Here is a 19,606-nt window from a genome sequence, read left to right as displayed (position 1 = left end):
GGCAGATGATAGGGTAAAATTGCAGTCAGTGGAATGACTTGAAGTGTAACATGGGGGTAACATCAGAAAGAGTGATGAATACAGGACTGAAGGTGTTATATTTCAATGCACCCAGTATGTGGAATAGGTAGATGATCTCGTAGTGCAGTTAGAGATTGGCAGGTACAATGTTGTGGGCATCTCTGAGCTGTGGCTAAAAGAAGATCATAGTTGGGAGCTTAACTTCCAAGGTCAGCCAGGTAGGCAGAGGGGGTAGGGTGGCTCTTTTGGTAAAAATTGAAATCAAATTCTTAGAAAGAGGTGACACAGGATCAGAAGATGCAGCATCCTTGTAGGTAGAGTTGAGAAACTGCAAGGGTAAAAAGACCCTGATGGGAGTTATGTACAGCCCCTGAACAGCAGCCAGGATGTAGGATATAAATTTCAACAGGAAATAGAAAAGACACAAAATAAAGGAAATTTACAATACTTTTGGTGGATTTCAATGTGCAGGTAAATTGGAAAAATCCAGTTGCTGCTGAATCTCAGAGAAGGAATTTGTAGAATCCCTACGAGATGGCTTTTTAAAGCAGCTCGTGGTTGTGCCACATGGAGACACTATCAGGGATGATGGCAGAATAGGAATAGCTGGGGTTTCTGAGGGCGATTCAGATGGTGCAGGATAGATACATCCCAAAGATGAAGAAGTATTCTAAAGGGAGGGTGAGCAACCGTGACTGTCAGGGGAAGTCAAAGACTGCAGAAAAGGAAAAGAGACGGCATATAATAGAGCAAAAATTAGTGGGAAGTTGGAGGATTGGGACGCTTTTAAACACCAGCAGAAGGCAAGTAGAATAGTCAAAAAGGAGAGAAAAGATTAAATATGAAGGTAAACTAGCCAATACGATAAAAGAAGATACCAAAACATTTTGCAGATATATAAACAGTAAGAGGGAGGCGAGGGTAGATAGTGGACTGCTGGAAAATTAGACTGGATAGGTACTAATAGGAATAAAGTAATGGCTGACAAAAGGTATTCTGCATCAGTCTTCACTGTGAAAGACACAAGCAGTGTGCCAGAATTTCAAGAGTGTCGGGGCAGGAGTGAGTGTAGTTGCTATTATTTAAGGCTGATTTACACTTCTGTGTATGGGCTATGCTGTAGCCTACACCGTAGGCCTAATTTAAACTTTTGCGTAGCCCTACACCATAGCGAGCATGTGTAGTTGTGTCTGTGTCGCTCTGCAATTCACCGCCAAAACGCTAGTTGGCGGTGGGGTTTCTATGCCACTGTGTTGAATTTCTTCGCGAGAGACATGGACGAGGAAATGCATTTCAAATATTTTCAGATGTCGGCTGGTAGATTTGACGATTTGGTTCATCATTTCCAACCATTTATTTCGCATCAGTGTACAGATATGGAGGAGAAAAGCAAGGAGAAAAGTGCGTACGAGGAAATGCGATGCTACCAAGCGGACCAATCACAGTTGTTGCGGTCCGCGTCGCCGCGACACGTGAGTTATATTTTTGGGGAGGTGCATGTCACCCTACGGCATGGGGTACGCAGTACCTACAGCGAACATTTGATGCACAAGTATAAATCAGCCTTAAGGAGAAGCTGAAAGCTCTGAAAGTAAATAAATCACCTGGACCAGGTGGACTACACCTCTTTGTTCTGAAAGAGGTAGCTGAAATGATTGTGGAGGCACTAGTAATGATATTTCAAGAATCACTAGGTTCTGGAATGATTCTGGAGTACTGGAAAATTGCAACTGTCACTCCACATTTTAAGAAAGAAGAGAGGCAGGAGAACAGGAAATTATAGGCCAATTAGCCTGACCTCTATGGTTGGGAAGCTTTTGGAGTCTATTAATAAGGCTGAAGTTTCGTGGGTACTTGGAGGTGTGTAGTGAAGTAATTCAGTGATTTGGATGGCAGAATTGATGGCTTTGTGGCCAAGTTTGTGGATGATACAAAGGTAGGTGGACGGACAGGTAGTGTTGAGGAAGCAGGGAGTCTGCAGAAGGACTTGGACAGATTGGGAGAATGAGCAAAGAGGTGGCAGATGGAATATAGTGCAGGGAAGTGTATAGTCATGCACTGGCAGAAGGAATAAAGCTATCGACTATTTTCTAAATGTGGAGAGAATTCAGAAATCTGAGGTGCAATGGGACTTGGGAGTTGTTGTGCAGGATTCCCTAAAGGTTAACCTGTAGGTTGAGTCAATAGTGAGGAAGGCAAATTAATTTTGAGAAGACTAGAATGTGGAGGCTTTATAAGGCTTTGGTCAGCCTGTATTTGGAGTGCTGTCAGCAGTTTCCAACCCCTTATCTACTGAAACAGGAAAGGGTTCAAATGAGGTCCATGAGAACGATTCTGAGAATGAAAGGTTAACTTGTCTGATGTTTGGGGTCCGTTCTCACTTGGGTTTAGAAGAATGGGGGGAGGGATCTCAGAATTTCATTGAAACCCATCAAACGCCTCGACAGAGTGGATATGGAGAGGGTATTCCCTGTCGTGGGGGAGTCTAGAACCAGAGGGCACAGCCTCAGAATAGAGGGATGTCCCTTTAGAACCAGATGAGGAGCAATTTCTTTAGCCTGATGATGGTGAATCTGTGGAACTAATTGTCACCGATGGCTGTGGAGGCCAAGTCATTAGGTATATTTAAATCGGAGGTTGATGGGTTCTTGTTTAGTCAGGGCGTCAGAGGCTACGGGGAGAAGGCAGGAGAATGGGGTTGAGAGGGAAAATAAATCAGCCATGATGGAATGGCGGAGCAGACTTGGTGGGCTTAGCAGTCTAATTCTGCTCCTATTTGTTCTGCGATGTTGGGGTGAGCTGACCCAGGGGAGGGTATAGTCATAAGTGGCAGGCACGGGATGAGAGAGGGGTTGGGGTGAGGATTAAGAAGCCACCTGGCCTAGGTCTAGGTCTATGACTGATACTCACCATATACGAAGAGAATATACTCGGCACTGTTGTGGCCCATGGTGTTGGCTGCTTCGCAATAGTAGGTGCCATTGTCAGTTTTGTTCAGGGCACTGATGATCAGGACATTGCCCTCCACAATCATTCTCTCCGGGTCAGGAAGGTCAGCACCATCTTTCTTCCATTTCACAGCTTCTGGCCTACGGAGAGAGTAGAGCAGATTGCAGAGTAGTCAGGGGTGGGGTTCTGCTGGGGCCCACACAAAACCCCAGCGTCGTAACATCTCCTCCCACAGTGTGACCCTCCCCCAGTGCGACCCTCCCTCAGTACCACCCCTCCCACAATATGAATATCCCTCAGCATCATCCCTTTTTTTTTACAAAACTATAAAAGTCTATTTCCACATTAATACACAAAGTAATAAATATCAAATATTTACAGGACAGTGAACAAATCAAATTAAAGTATGATTATTACTATCATATCATATACTAAACTATGATAAAACAGTCTATTCTCCGGGGTGCCCACCGCACCCGGAAATCCCCCCCGTGACCGCATGCTCCCTCTCCACAGACACCTGGGCATGATGTATCCCCAGAAGTGGGGTAGGCTGTTGGCTCCAGCAGATCCTTTGACTGCCCCCCACCTGAACCCGTGAATGGTCACCTTGGCCAGGCCCACTCGTAAACCCTCTGAGCATCCAAACCCCTTCCGTACTGGGTGTCCATATCAGGAGTGTGAGGCTGGAGTGTAACCAGAACCTGGGCAGCAGCCTCTTCAGATCCTCAAGCAGGGGCTGCAACCTCTCACACTCCAGATATACTGACTCCTCACAGACACAGAATAGACAGGTGGATGGGGTGCCAGAGAACGATAGATGCCTGGTGGAGAGTATACTGACTGGCTGCGTCACAACCCGCAATGGAAACACCGGTGCGTGAGGCAAATCCTGCAAACGATCATGGACACGGCCCAGTCCATCACGGATAAAGCCATTGAGCACATCGACACAGTGCAGGAAAGCAGCATCCATCATCAAGGACTCCAACCATCCAGCTCATGCTCTCTTCACACGACTGTCAGTGGGAAGGAGGTACAGGAGCCTCAGGAGTCTCATCCTTCTCCTCACTTGCTCATCACCTCCCTCTGGCTCCCTTCCACTATCCCTTTCTCCCAAGGTCCACTCTCCCCTCCAATTAGATTCCTTCTTCAGCCTTTTACCTCTTTCACCTATCCCCTATCCTCTTCTTCAGACCTTTCCCTCATTCGCCATCCCACTCCGCACACCCTCCCCTCACCTGGTCTCACCTATCGCCTGTCAGCTTGCACTCCTCTCACCCCCACTCAGCTTATTCTGGATCCTGCCAGTTCTTTTCCAGTCCTGAGGAAAGCTCTTGGCCTGAAGTTTTGACTGTTAAATCCCCCACTGATGTTGCCTGGCCTGCTGAGTTCCTCCGGCACTTTGTCTGTGTTGCTCTACACTCAGTTTGATCCTTTTAGTTACTGCAGCAGTTGTTGTGTCTTCACAGGCTGTGAAAAGCTTCAGATACGACAGATGGCAGAGGGTAATATCCAGCCGAGAAAACAATTTACACCAGACCGAACCTGCTGCAGCGTGAATCAATTTAACTCACGCACAGCCCCTAATCTAAACTTATTTCCTTTAGCAATTTGCAGGATGTTACTAAAGCCCAGGGCCGTAGTCTACAATGGGGAGACACAGTAAACACAGGTACGCCGGGGGTTCTGGTGACTTCATCGTTCAGAATGGCAGCTTAAGTCAACAGCTCCTCCGGAAAAACACATATTTTGCCTCGTTAATCCATCTAATATAAGATCTTTCGAACATATCTGAATTGATAAGGGGGGCTAGAATGGAGATTAAAAAAAAGCATCACTGCGGAGCCTTTGGAAGAGAGAGGTACAACGAGCGGCTCTCCTACACGTGTGTGTGGTGGCGAGGCTGATGCTGGGCCTCATTCAGGCGAAGTGGCAACTATGATAAGGATTTTGGAAGAGATAAGGGAAGTCCAAAAAGATATAAAACAGCAACTCGATGATATAAAGTCAGAGCTCGCCAACGTCAATCAGACAATAGCGGTGGCAGAGACCCGAATTGAGAAGGTGGAAGATCACATGCAAAACGTGGAACAGATACTAAGTAAAACAATAAAAATATTAACTCAATAGGAAAGTAAATTGCTTGACCAGGAGGGAAGATCGTGATGGAAAAATTTCAGGATTTATAATGTCCCCGAAGGAGCAGGGGAGTTGTCGATGATGGACTTTGTGGAAAAGCTGCTGCAGGAGGTGCTGGAGATTCCCCCGACTGTGGAGATTGAAATTGAGAGGATCCATCGTTCACTCGTCCCAAGGCCTCCCGGAGACAGAGAAAGTAAGCCGCGCTCAACAGTACTTAGATTCCTTCGATACAATACCAAGGCAGAGATTCTACTAAGGGCCTGGGGTAAGAACAGGGTGTTTTGGAATGGGAAGTTAATATACTTCGATCATAATTACCCCCCGGCGGTCCTACAGAAATAGAACGAATATTCCGAAGTGAAACAAATATTAAAGCAAGAAAAGATTAAATTCCAAACCCCGTACCCTGCTAAACTGAGGGTGTTTTACGAAGGAGAGATACAACTATATCAGATGGTGGAAGAGGCGACTACAGACATGAAGAACAGAGGATTGCCCGTTAGCGTGGTCAGACCGAGGGAAAGCCTGGCTGAGCAGTCATCCCGATCTGCTTGGGAAATAGTAAGAGAACCAAGAAAGCAGGGGACAGGAGGAGGACGAGAGAAGGATATTAGAAAGAGACTGTGAGTTCTCCGAAGACGGCCCTCGCCTCCTCCAGAAGAGCCATAAGGTTTGGCTAACTTTAAAAGTGCTGATAAACTAAACTGAAGCAAAAATAGATGGTGATATACCTATCTCAAGAAATACATATTATAATGTGGAACCCAGGGTCATCCAGAGACCCCAGCCTTGGAATCACACGTTCGTTACCTTTTTTTTAATTATTCGCTTTTCTTGGTTCTTATTTGTTCAGGCAGTAGATCGATTAAGTTATCTTCTGCAAATTTCAATGATATGCTAACAGATAAATACACATGGCTAAGGACAAAGTAAAATTCATTTCTTTTAATGTCAATGGGCTGTTAAATCCAATCAAACACAGAAAAATTCTATCAGAAATGTAAAAAAGAACAAGCTCATGTAGTATATTTACAGGAAACTGACTTACGTGATAATGAACATGGAAAATTAAAGAGAATGGGCTTCACTAATTTGTTTTTCTCCTCATATAAATCAGGAGTTAGAAGAGGAGTTGCTATTCTCATCTCAAGCAAGCTAAATTTTGAAAAAGTATTTGAAATGGGAGATAAGGAGGGCAGATATATTCTGGTAAGGGGGAATATAGACAGAAATCCAGTTACTTTATTGAAAATATATGCACCCCCAGGAAGTGATATTAGTTTCTTGCAGAAATTTACTAATATTATGGTAACGCAAACAGAAGGTCTCTTGATATGTGGGGGAGACTTAAATTTACAATTACAACCAAAGTTAGACTCTTCCAATAGAAAAACTTATGAAACAAAGTCCTTACATAAGAAAGTTAACACACTTTTTGAGGTTGTTTTTTTATTGATGTAAGGCGGGATCGTTTCCCCAATAGAAGGGATTACACTCATTGTTCTGCCCCCCATTCCGTATATACAAGAATAGACTATTTCAAAACATTTGGAAAAGATAGAGACGAAATAATCACCTGTGGAATTGGGACAATAGATGTAAGTGACCATGCACCTATATATTTATCTGTTGATTTTGACCTACAACCAAAGAATACTATTTGGAAACTAAATTCAAGTCTACTCAATGATCCCTATTTTAAGGAACAAATTAAAAAAGAAATTGGTCTTTACTTAGAATTCAATGATAATGGAGAGGTTTCACCTCCCATTCTATGAAATACTCTGAAGGCTGTCTTAAGGCGGAAATTATAGCGATATCTTCATAAAAGAAAAAAAAAGGAATAAAACATTAGAGGAATTACAAAATAAGCTGAAGGAATGAGAAAAAAAACACTGAGTTTGTCACAGGATACACTAGAGGAAATTTAAAAAATTAGGAATGAAATTAATAGTTTGGCTACACAAGAAATTAGAAAAAAATTAATGTTTCTGAAACAGAGACACCATGAAAGTGGGAGGAGGTGGGGGGAGAAGATGGCGGTGCGCCTGCGCGTGCACAGCCCTCCGGTGAAAAATGATATCGTATCTGTTAAATAGGGGCCGTGTACAATTCTGATTTGATGGAGATGGACGTGAAAGCACAGAGGAACATCTGGAGAAATTTCTGAAACGCCCGTTCGCTGCTGTCGTTACTGCATGGTCGGGAATCTTCCAGAGGGAAGGCCTCAAAATCCCCGGCCTTGCCTGCATTTGGCGACCGAGGTTGTGGTCGAATCATTCGGACAGAGATGGCGCTCAGTACTCGGTGTCGGAGAGCTGATCAGAGCTTGAAGTTTCGGATGACTCAGAGTCGGATTGTGGTCGGAATGGCAGGCAGAGTTTTTCTTCCCTCTCCCGTCTGCGTGAGATGTGGGACATTTGAGAGACTTTGAACTTTACTGTGCTCACGGACTTCTTCATCAAGTTATGGTATTGTTGCACTGTTGTAACTATATGTTATAATTATGTGGTTTTGTCAGTTTTTTCAGTCTTGGTCTGTCCTGTGTTTTGTGATATCACACCGGAGGAATATTGTATCATTTCTTAATGCATGCATTACTAAATGACAGTAAAAGAGGACTACATGTCTTCATAATCTAAATCTATGAAAATACTGGCATGGAAACTGAAAAAAAAAGATAGCAGAAAATACAATTCATAGAGTTAGGGATCCAAGAACAAAAGTGATAAAAAATAAGCTAAGTGAAATTCAAGAAGCTTTTGAAATGTTTTACAAAACTCTATATTCCAAAGTTCCAGGGGGAAGCATAGCCCGGACTGACACCTTCCTGAATTCTTTAGAGTTACCCACTTTAAGCAAAGAACAAAATAAAACGATGACTGCTGACATAACTGAAGCTGAACTAAAAACTACAATTAGTAGGCTTAAATTAAGCAAGTCACCAGGATCAAATGGATATACAACAGAGTGGTATAAAGAGTTTAGAAATGAGTTAATTTCTATTTTACTCCCCACACTGAACTGGGCCCTGAGAAAGACACAAATGCCACCCAGCTGGAAGGAGGTGATAATCTCAGCTATACCGAAAGAAGGCAAGGATAAAATGGAATGTGGGTCATTTAGACCAATATCTGTTCTTAATGTAGATTATAGATTATTTACCTCCATCATATCTGATTAGAAGAGTTTCTACCCACACTGATACACAATGATCAGACAGGTTTTATACAACAACGCCAAACACAAGACAATATACGAAGGACACTTCACATTATGGATCATATTAAAAAAATGAAATTGAAGCAATAGTGATAAGCGTGGACGCTGAAAAGGCATTTGATTCGGTTAATTGGAATTTTCTTTACAGAGTTTTACATAGATTTATTCTACATGACACAATTATTAAAACTATGCAGGCACTATATGACAACCATACTGCTAGAATTAAAATCAATGGATATTTATCTAATAGTTTTACCCTAGAAAGGGGCACGGAACAGGGTTGTGCATGGTTACCAATACTCTTTGCATTATATCTGGAACCATTAGCTCAACACATCAGACGAAATGAAGATATCAGGGGAATTACTATTAAAGGGACAAAGCATAAATTGTCCTGTTACGCGGATGACATTTTGATCTATCTAGGGCAACCAACATATTCTTTACCTAAATTGATGCAATCCTTTGAACAATATGGCCAATTATCAGGATACAAAATCAACATAGATAAAATCCACATCAAAGTTGCTGGTGAACGCAGCAGGCCAAGCAGCATCTGTAGGAAGAGGTACAGTCGACGTTTCAGGCCGAGACCCTTCGTCAGGACTAACTGAAAGAAGAGTGAGTAAGGGATTTGAAAGTTGGAGGGGGAGGGGGAGATCCGAAATGATAGGAGAAGACAGGAGGGGGAGGGATGGAGCCAAGAGCTGGACAGGTGATTGGCAAAAGGGATACGAGAGGATCATGGGACAGGAGGTCCGGGAAGAAAGACGGGGGGGGGCGGGGGGACCCAGAGGATGGGCAAGAGGTATATTCAGAGGGACAGAGGGAGAAAAAGGAGAGTGAGAGAAAGAATGTGTGCATAAAAATAAGTAACAGATGGGGTACGAGGGGGAGGTGGGGCATTAGCGGAAGTTAGAGAAGTCGATGTTCATGCCATCAGGTTGGAGGCTACCCAAACGGAATATAAGGTGTTGTTCCTCCAACCTGAGTGTGGCTTCATCTTTACAGTAGAGGAGGCCGTGGATAGACATGTCAGAATGGGAATGGGATGTGGAATTAAAATGTGTGGTCACTGGGAGATCCTGCTTTCTCTGGCGGACAGAGCGTAGGTGTTCAGCAAAGCGGTCTCCCAGTCTGCGTCGGGTCTCGCCAATATATAAAGGGCCACATCGGGAGCACCGGACACAGTATATCACCCCAGCCGACTCACAGGTGAAGTGTCGCCTCACCTGGAAGGACTGTTTGGGGCCCTGAATGATGGTAAGGGAGGAAGTGTAAGGGCATGTGTAGCACTTGTTCCGCTTACACGGATAAGTGCCAGGAGGGAGATCAGTGGGAAGGGATGGGGGGGACGAATGGACAAGGGAGTCGCGTAGGGAGCGATCCCTGCGGAATGCAGAGGGGGGCAGAGGGACACTTAACACTTCACCTGTGAGTCGACTGGGGTGATATACTGCGTCCGGTGCTCCCGATGTGGCCTTTTATATATTGGCGAGACCCGACGCAGACTGGGAGACCGCTTTGCTGAACACCTACACTCTGTCTCCTTTTTCTCCCTCTGTCCCTCTGAATATACCCTTTGCCCATCCTCTGGGTCCCCCCCCACCCTTGTCTTTCTTCCCGGACCTCCTGTCCCATGATCCTCTCGTATCCCTTTTGCCTATCACATGTCCAGCTCTCGGCTCCATCCCTCCCCCTCCTGTCTTCTCCTATCATTTTTGATCTCCCCCTCCCCCTCCAACTTTCAAATCCCTTACTCACTCTTCCTTCAGTTAGTCCTGACGAAGGGTCTCGGCCTGAAACGTCGACTGCACCTCTTCCTAGAGATGCTGCCTGGCCTGCTGTGTTCACCAGCAACTTTTATGTGTGTTGCTTGAATTTCCAGCATCTGCAGAATTCCTGTTGTTTTCATAGATAAAATCCAACCACTTTTATATAACTATAGACCACCAAAAGAAATTGAGAGTAGATATCCTTGGGCATAGCAAACAGAGTCTGTCAAATATTTGGGCATCATTATGCCAAAAGATTTGGCAAAATTATCAGAATGCAATTATCAGCCTATATATAAAAAAAAATAAGGAAGATATAACAAGATGGAACCTAATTCCTTTTCTTGGTCTCAGTACAAGGATTAAATCGATTAAAATGAATATACTGCCCAGACTACTATATCTCTTTCAGATCTACCAATACAGATTAACCAAAACCAATTCAATAAATGGAACAAGATGCTATCAAGATATATATAGCAAGGTAAAAGGCCTAGAATTTGTCTCAAAAGTTTGCAATTAGCCAAGGAAAAGCGGGGATGGGGCCTACTTTCTCTTAGAGATTATTATTTTGCAGCATAGTTGAGAGCTGTGATATGCTGGTGCAACCCATCATATGGAGCTCAGTGGAAAAACATTGAGGATAGGATACTTTCCATCCCCATACCGGCAATTTTGGTTGATAACAACCTACAAAATTACATAAATACTATTGATAACCCATGTAAATGGACTCTTAAAATATGGAAAACTATTATAAAAGAATATAAACTGGAGAGGGACATTGCAATTCTTAAATGGTGTGCATATGACTCGGATTTTATGCCAACAAACTGGATGCTAGATTTAAGGACTGGACAGCTAAAGGAATAACAACTATCTGCAACATAATGAAAGAAGGAACACTGTTCAGTTTTGAAATGCTCAAAGAGAAACGCTTATTAGAAAAACAAGACTTTTATCGGTATCTACAGATGCGACAGTATGTTAATAGGATGGTTAAAAATGTAACCAAGGCAAGTACATGTCTGATAGAGCTATTTAGAAAAGCATATAATTCAGACAACGGTAGTAGAATAATTTCAAATGTGTATAAGGGTTTGTCAAATCTTAAACCACATTCGACTTCATACATTAAATGGGAGAAGGAAGGAGGGATAATAATATCTGAGGAAGACTGGACAATAATATGGAGGTATCAATGGAAGTGTACCAGTTCACAGAAATGGAGGGAGTTCAGGTGGAAAAACTTGATAAGATATTTTATTATATCCTCTCAGAAATCCCATTATGAAAGAAACCTCCCTGTTTGCTGGAGAAATTGTGGAAATCAAAATGCAAACCATTATCATATTTTCTGGGAATGCCCTGTTATCAAAGACTATTGGAGTGGGATACATAATGCCCTACAAGACATCTTTAAATGTGAAATACCCTTAGAAAGTAAGACCATATATTTTGGGTATACACCTCAAGAATGGTTGAAAAGAGTTAAATATTTAATGAATGTACTGCTGGTGGCTGGTAAAAAGACCCTTACCAGGAAATGGTTATCACAGGAGAGCCCAACTTTAAATGTATGGATGGAAATTACAATGGACATTTACAAAATGGAGAAGATAACAGCATCTGACAATTTGATTCATACTGGGAAAAATAGTTTAACTACATAACACCTCATAGGCCTGATTTTATTCTCACAAGTCAATGAATAAGATGCTAAGAGGATGCAGGGTGACTTGGATAGGTTGGGTGAGTGGGCAAACTCATGGCAGATGCAATTTAATGTGGATAAATGTGAAGTTATCCACTTTGGTGGCAAAAATAGGAAAACAGATTATTATCTGAATGGTGGCCGATTAGGAAAAGGGGAGGTGCAACGAGACCTGGGTGTCATTATACACCAGTCATTGAAAGTGGGCATGCAGGTACAGCAGGCGGTGAAAAAGGCGAACGGTATGCTGGCATTTATAGCGAGAGGATTCGAGTACAGGAGCAGGGAGGTACTACTGCAGTTGTACAAGGCCTTGGTGAGACCACACCTGGAGTATTGTGTGCAGTTTTGGTCCCCTAATCTGAGGAAAGACATCTTTGCCATAGAGGGAGTACAAAGAAGGTTCACCAGATTGATTCCTGGGATGGCAGGTCTTTCATATGAAGAAAGACTGGATGAACTGGGCTTGTACTCGTTGGAATTTAGAAGATTGAGGGGGGATCTGATTGAAACGTATAAGATCCTAAAGGGATTGGACAGGCTAGATGCAGGAAGATTGTTCCCGATGTTGGGGAGGTCTAGAACGAGGGGTCACAGTTTGAGGATAGAGGGGAAGCCTTTTAGGACCGAGGTTAGGAAAAACTTCTTCACACAGAGAGTGGTGAATCTGTGGAATTCTCTGCCACAGCAAACTGTTGAGGCCAGTTCATTAGCTATGTTTAAAAGGAAGTTAGATATGGCCCTTGTGGCTACAGGGGTCAGGGGGTATGGAGGGAAGGCTGGGTTCTGAGTTGGATGATCAGCCATGATCATAATAAATGGCGGTGCAGGCTCGAAGGGCCGAATGGCCTACTCCTGCACCTATTTTCTATGTTTCTATGTTTCTATGTTAATATGTTATATAAAAAAGATCACTCCCTACTTTGTACATAGTTTTCTTCTTTTGATTGTTCTTTCTTTCCTCTGCTTTCTATAAGTGTATAACTCAGATAAATATTATGTGGAGATTTGTGACAAATATGACTATATGATATGTATGTACAGTATCTCAAATACATCTTATGGAAAGTTTTGTTTGATGATGAACTTCAATAAAAAATAAATTACAAAAAAAACACGGGTATGCTGTGATCTACAATGGGGAGACACAGTACACACGGGTACGCTGTGATCTACAATGGGGAGACAGTACACACGGGTATGCTGTGATCTACAATGGGGAGACACAGTACACACGGGTACGCTGTGATCTACAATGGGGAGACAGTACACACGGGTATGCTGTGATCTACAATGGGGAGACACAGTACACACGGGTACGCTGTGATCTACAATGGGGAGACAGTACACACGGGTATGCTGTGATCTACAATGGGGAGACAGTACACACGGGTACGCTGTGATCTACAATGGGGAGACACAGTACACACGGGTACGCTGTGATCTACAACGGGGAGACACAGTACACACGGGTATGCTGTGATCTACAATGGGGAGACAGTACACACGGGTACGCTGTGATCTACAATGGGGAGACAGTACACACGGGTATGCTGTGATCTACAATGGGGAGACAGTACACACAGGTATGCTGTGATCTACAATGGGGAGACAGTACACACAGATATGCGTGATCTACAATGGGGAGACAGTACACACGGGTATGCTGTGATCTACAATGGGGAGACAGTACACACAGGTATGCTGTGATCTACAATGGGGAGACAGTACACACAGATATGCTGTGATCGACAATGGGGAGACAGTACACACAGATATGCGTGATCTACAATGGGAGACACAGTACACACAGATATGCTGTGATCGACAATGGGGAGACACAGTACACACAGGTATGCTGTGATCGACAATGGGGAGACAGTACACACAGATACGCTGTGATCGACAATGGGGAGACAGTACACACAGATATGCTGTGATCGACAATGGGGAGACACAGTACACACGGGTATGCTGTGATCGACAATGGGGAGACAGTACACACAGATATGCTGTGATCGACAATGGGGAGACACAGTACACACAGGTATGCTGTGATCGACAATGGGGAGACAGTACACACAGATACGCTGTGATCGACAATGGGGAGACAGTACACACAGATATGCTGTGATCGACAATGGGGAGACACAGTACACACGGGTATGCCTCAAACCTAGCCCTGCCATTTCGATTTGGCCTGTACCCAAATTTTCTAATCTGGCCTGCCTTTTAAACCAAATATCAGCTTCTTCTTTGCTCTTGTACAATGGAAGCTGCCAACTCAACTCCACCTCACCTCGCCTTGGACCTGCCACTTCAAATCTGCTCCAAGTCTGCTCCAGCAATGGTCATACATTGGCTTGTTCTTCTCTCTCATACCCAGGCCCGCCTTCTCAATTTGGCCCATACTCGCCATGTGTAACTGTCCTGCACCTTCCACGCTTTCATTCACAGCACATAAATGCGAGATTGCACAGGTATTTGAAAAGTTCAACTCTGAAAGGGATTTTACAGGCTATTGATTGGTGTGATCATTTACCAGAAAAAGAACGAGTAATAAAGTAGCTAGTAGGTTTTGTATGCTTCCAGTAAGTCGTTGCTGTGTTTCAGTAGCGCCATCTTAAACAACCAACATAACATCCCAACTCCTGTACACAGTACAATGATTTATGAAGGCAAATGTTATGGTTTGTAAGTGCAAAAACATAAAACTAATTGAAGGAATAACAAGGAGTTGGGAGATAATGTGTGTCTACTTTTCTTTTACTTCTGTTGAAGATGGTATGTATATGACAGGATGTCATAATGAGGTATGCCATTCATGTATTTTAACTTATAACTCGTTTTGAATTCTTTAAACAAACAAAGAATAGGATATCAACAATACATTTACAATATTATTTAAAGATTACTGAAATATTAAATACACAACAAATGGGCCAAAAGCTTTCTTTACGGCTCTATCTACCCGTGACACCACTTTCGAGGAATTATAGACCTGTATTCCAAGAGCTTCTTGTTCCACCACACTCCTCACTGCCGTACCGTTCACTCTGTAAGACCTACCTTGGCGGGTCCCATCAAAGTGCAACACCTCACACTCGTCTGCATTAAATTCCATCTGCCATTTTTCAGCTCAATTTTCCAACTGGTCCAGATCCTTCTGCGAGCCATGATAGCCTTCCTCACTGTCCACGATTTGCTGATCCAATTTACCACATTATCAACCAGATTGTACAACAATGGACCCAGCACCGATCCCTGTGGCACTTGTGATCTTTCAGAGAAGCAATCATCTTCTACCACTCTGTGGATTCACCTACAAAGCCCAAGTCTAATCCAATTTACCACCTCATCCTGAGTACCAAGTGACTGAACATTCCTGACCAGCCTCCCATGGTTGTGTTCCATCACCACGTTTACTATAGTCAGTTTCCTGTTTATTAAGTGAAAGATGTTGCTGGTGGTACTGGAGCGTACTCTGTCACTATGCAAAACACACCCAGGAAAGGACAGATTACTCTTTATTGTGTATTCAATTATTGTTTTACCTCATTCCACCTCAAAGCAATGTGTAATGTTCTGATCTATATGAACAGTATGCAAGACATGTTTTCCACTGTATCTCAGTACATGTGACAATAATAAACCAATTCCTATTTAAAAATAAATTCCCGGACAGGGACAGTTAGACACAGAGTGAAGCTCCCTCTACACTGTCCCATCACACACTCCCAGGGCAGGGACAGTTAGATACAGAGTGAAGCTCCCTCCGCACTGTCCCATCACACACTCCCAGGGCAGAGACAGTTAGATACAGAGTGAAGTTCCCTCCGCACTGTCCCATCACACACTCCCAGGACAGGGACAGTTAGACACAGAGTGAAGCTCCCTCTACACTGTCCCATCACACACTCCCAGGACAGGGACAGTTAGATACAGAGTGAAGCTCCCTCTACACTGTCCCGTCACACACTCCCAGGACAGGGACAGTTAGACACAGAGTGAAGCTCCCTCTACACTGTCCCATCACACACTCCCAGGGCAGGGACAGTTAGATACAGAGTGAACACTCCACATGGATCATTGGAGGCCACAAGTTTGAACAGAAGTTGACTTACTCTGGATTTCCAATTGCTTGACACTCCAACCTCAGCTCGTCTCCCTCCCGGGCAAAGTTCCTGGAGAAATCGATCTTCACCGAAGGTACATCTGTAACACAGTCAGTGACACAGAGGCTGGAGTGACTCCTGTTGAGAGTTTGCAGTGATGCAGGAGGCAAAAAGCTCGTGTTTTCAGGATAGGTAGGAGGCTCGATCCGCTGGTGCAGGGTGGAGAGTTAGGAGTGTGAGGGGCACGTGTGCTTTGGAGTTTCAAAACCACAAGTGGGGCAGCTTCCATTGTGGATTTCAGTCATGACCAGGAAAAGTTTTTGCAAGGCCACAGGGAAGAAGCTCATGTGTGGAACTGGACTGATGTTCTGGCAGACAGCTGGCACAGAGCTGATGGGCCAAATGGTCTCATTCTGTTCTGCAACATTTCTACAATTCTGGAATGTCTAAGCTCCACTACAGAAGCCCGTGTGGATGATAGAGAGAGTACTGTCCTGCCTGGGTAACATCCCTACACAAGGTGGCTTGCTCTGAGGTACCCATACCCTCTCGGTGCATGCAAGCCATTTTGAGTCACTTTTTGAGGGATAGCTGGAGGGCTCTACCTCAACTCTGGGGACAAAACCTCACCTTCATTCTCAAGCAGGTGGTCTGAACATAGACAGAGCAACACAGTACCGGTGCTTCTGTGCTGAGCCTTTAACCTGCTCGAAGAACAATCTAACCCTTGCCTCCTACGTAACCCTCCATTTTCCTATCATCCATGTGCCTATTTAAGAGTCTCTTAATTATCCCTAATTTAACTGCCTCTATCACCGCCCCTGGCAGGGTGTTGCACACACTCCCCACTCTCTGTGTAAAAAACTTACCTCAGACATCTCCCTATACTTTCCACTGATCAGCTTAAAATGATGCCCCTTCGTATTAGTCATTTCCACCCTGGGAAAAAGTCTCTGGCTGTCCACTTGACCTATGCTTCTTATCATCTTGTACATTGCTATCATGTCACCTCTCATCCTCCTTCGCTCCATGGAGAAAAGCCCCAGCTCACTCAATATTTCCTCAGAAGGCAAAAAGACCATCAGATATAGGACCAGGATTAGGCTATTTGGCCCACTCAGTCTGCTCTGCCATTTCATCATGGCTGATCCAAATTTCCTTCTAGCCCCAATCTCCTGCCTTCTTCCCGTATCCCTCCATGCTCTGACCAATCAAGAATCTATCAATCTCTGCCTTAAATATATATAAAGACTTGGCCTCCACAGAATTTCACAGATTCACCACTCTCTGGATCAAGAAATTCCTCCTCATCTACATTCTAAACGGACACCCTACTACTCTGAGGCTGTGTCCTCTGATCTCAGACTCCCCCATCAGAGGAAACAGCCTCTCCACACCTATTCTATCGAGGCCATTCACCATTCGATAGGTTTCAATCAGGTCACCCCTCATTCTTCTGAACCCCAGAGCCATCAAATGCTCTTCATATGACAAGCCATTCAATCCTGGAATTATTTTTATAAACCTCCTTTGAACCTTTTTCAGTTTCAGCTCATCATTTCTAAGATAAGGGGCCCAAAACTCCAAGTGAGGCCTCACCAGTGCCTTATGAAGTTTCAACACTAAATCCTTGCCTTTTTATTCTAGTCCTCTCGAAATGAATGTTATCACCACAGACTCAACCTGAAAATTAACCTTCAGGGAATCCTGCACAAGGACTCCCCAGTTTCTTTGTGCCTCAGTTTTTTGTATTTTCTCTCCATTTAGAAAATAGTCAGGCCTTTTAATTCTTCTACAAAGTGCATGGTCATACGCTTCCCGACACTGTATTCCATCTGCCACTTTGCCCATTCTCCTAATTTGTCTAAATCCTTTTGTAGCCCCTCTACTTCCTCAAAACTACCTGCCCCTCCACCTATCTTCATACTGTCTGCAAACTTTGTATCAAAGCCATCAATTCCATCATCCAAATCATTGACATATAACGTAGAAAGAATCGGTCCCAACACAGACCCCTGTGGAGTATGTCTGGTCACTGGTAGCCAGTCAGAAAAGGCTCCCTTTATTGCTCCAGCCAATCAGCAGCTGCTTTATCCATGTAATACCATGCTCTCTAATCCAGGCAACATCCTGGTAAATCTTAAGCACAAAATACTCTGCAGATGCTGGGTCAAAACAACACTCACAACACGCTGGAGGAACTCAGCAGGTTGGGCAGCATCCGTGGAAACAATCAGTCAATGTTTCGGGCCAAAACCCTTCTGTGCACCCTCTCTAAAGCTTTTGCATCCTTTCTATAATCACAAGACAAGATCACAAGACAAAGGAGCAGAAGTTGTCATGGTCCGGTCCGTGAATTCCGCATTCCGGTTCACGGTCCGGTCCATCGACCCTTGCTCCAGGTTTTCCTGTCTACTCTGTTTCTGTTCCTGTTGAGCTCTAATTGAGGCAGCTGATTCTCATTGGGGCTGGCTGCATAAATACCTCCAGAGACCAGGCGTGGCTGCTGGATTGTTCTTGTCCTTACTCCTGGTATCCCTTCCCCTGCCTTCTGCTTCCTCGCCTGAAGCCCTGCCTTGTCTTGCCAGTAACTCTCACCTCACCTCACCTGTAGTCTTGTCTTGGAGCCATCCTGTACCTAGCTCCCTTCCTGTCCCTTGCCTCCGCTGCGTAAGTCAGGCTGTCTTGCCGTTACCCTATAGTTGGTTCCGTCCCTTCCTGTCCCCTGCCTCCGTTGGGTAAGCCAGGCCGTATTGCCGTTACCCTACGGTTGGGTCGGTCCCTTCCTGTCGCTTGCCTCTATCGAGTGGAGCACCGCATCCTGCCCAGGAGGAGCTTTAAGACCCCAAGCCTCGAGCTGCGCCCCAAGCCAAGCTTCAAGACCCCAAGCCTCAAGTCTCTAGCCAAGCCTCGCCTCCAGTCTCCAGCCTCCAGCCTCAAGCCTTGTCCTGCCTGCCAGCCAAGTCGCATCCTTGCCTAGTTCTGGGGTCGGAGCCAGAAGCAAGACCCAGGTTCTGGGTCCTTGTCCAGTCTCTGGCTCGGAGTCCAAGTCCGGGCTCCTGGCTCTCTTGTTCAGTCCTGTTCCAGGTTCCCGGTTTTTGTATCCATGTTCTAGCCCTCACCCTGTATCCTCGTCCTGTCCTTAGTATTTCAGTGTCTGTGTCTTGCACTTGGGTCCGTTCCCAGCCACCACCTTATGACAGAAGTAGGCCATTTGGCCCATCGAGTCTGCTCTGCCACTCCACCATGAGCTAAACTATTCACCCATCTAGTTCCAATTTCTGCCTTTTTCCCCATATCCCTTGATACCCTGACTAATTAGATACCTGTCAATCTCCTTCTTAAACACCGTCAATGATCGGGCCTTCACAGCCATATGTGGCAACGAATTCCATAAATCCACGACCTTCTGGCTAAAAGAATTTCTCCTCATCTCTGTTTTAAATGGGTACCCTCTAATTCTAAGACTGTGGCCTCTTGTCCTGGACTCACCCACCAAGGGAAACAGCCTTTCCACATCTACTCTGTCCAACCCTTTCAACATTCGAAATGTTTCTATGAGATCCCCTCTCATTCTTCTATACTCTAATGAATACAGACCAAGAGCCGACAAACGCTCCTCATATGTTAGCCCCTGCATTCCAGGAATCATCCTCGTAAAT

At 44.4% G+C, this 19,606-nt stretch overlaps 1 protein-coding gene across 2 annotated transcripts in view; it reads right to left on the bottom strand.

Annotated features, from left to right (window-relative positions):
• The window catches only part of cadm2b (cell adhesion molecule 2b), a 302,946-nt gene that overhangs the window by 48,266 nt on the left and 235,074 nt on the right, over nucleotides 1-19,606 (bottom strand). For both annotated transcript variants that reach the window (XM_063050208.1, XM_063050209.1), the window contains exons 6-7: nucleotides 15,954-16,044; nucleotides 2,932-3,110 (exon numbers count right to left, since the gene is read on the bottom strand). In XM_063050208.1, coding sequence (XP_062906278.1) covers nucleotides 2,932-3,110; nucleotides 15,954-16,044 — 270 coding nt within the window. The remainder of the gene's footprint in view (nucleotides 1-2,931; nucleotides 3,111-15,953; nucleotides 16,045-19,606) is intronic.

This window comes from Mobula hypostoma, chromosome 6, assembly GCF_963921235.1.
Source record: "Mobula hypostoma chromosome 6, sMobHyp1.1, whole genome shotgun sequence".
NCBI lineage: Eukaryota > Metazoa > Chordata > Chondrichthyes > Myliobatiformes > Myliobatidae > Mobula > Mobula hypostoma.
This window is presented reverse-complemented; position numbering and strand designations above follow the sequence as displayed.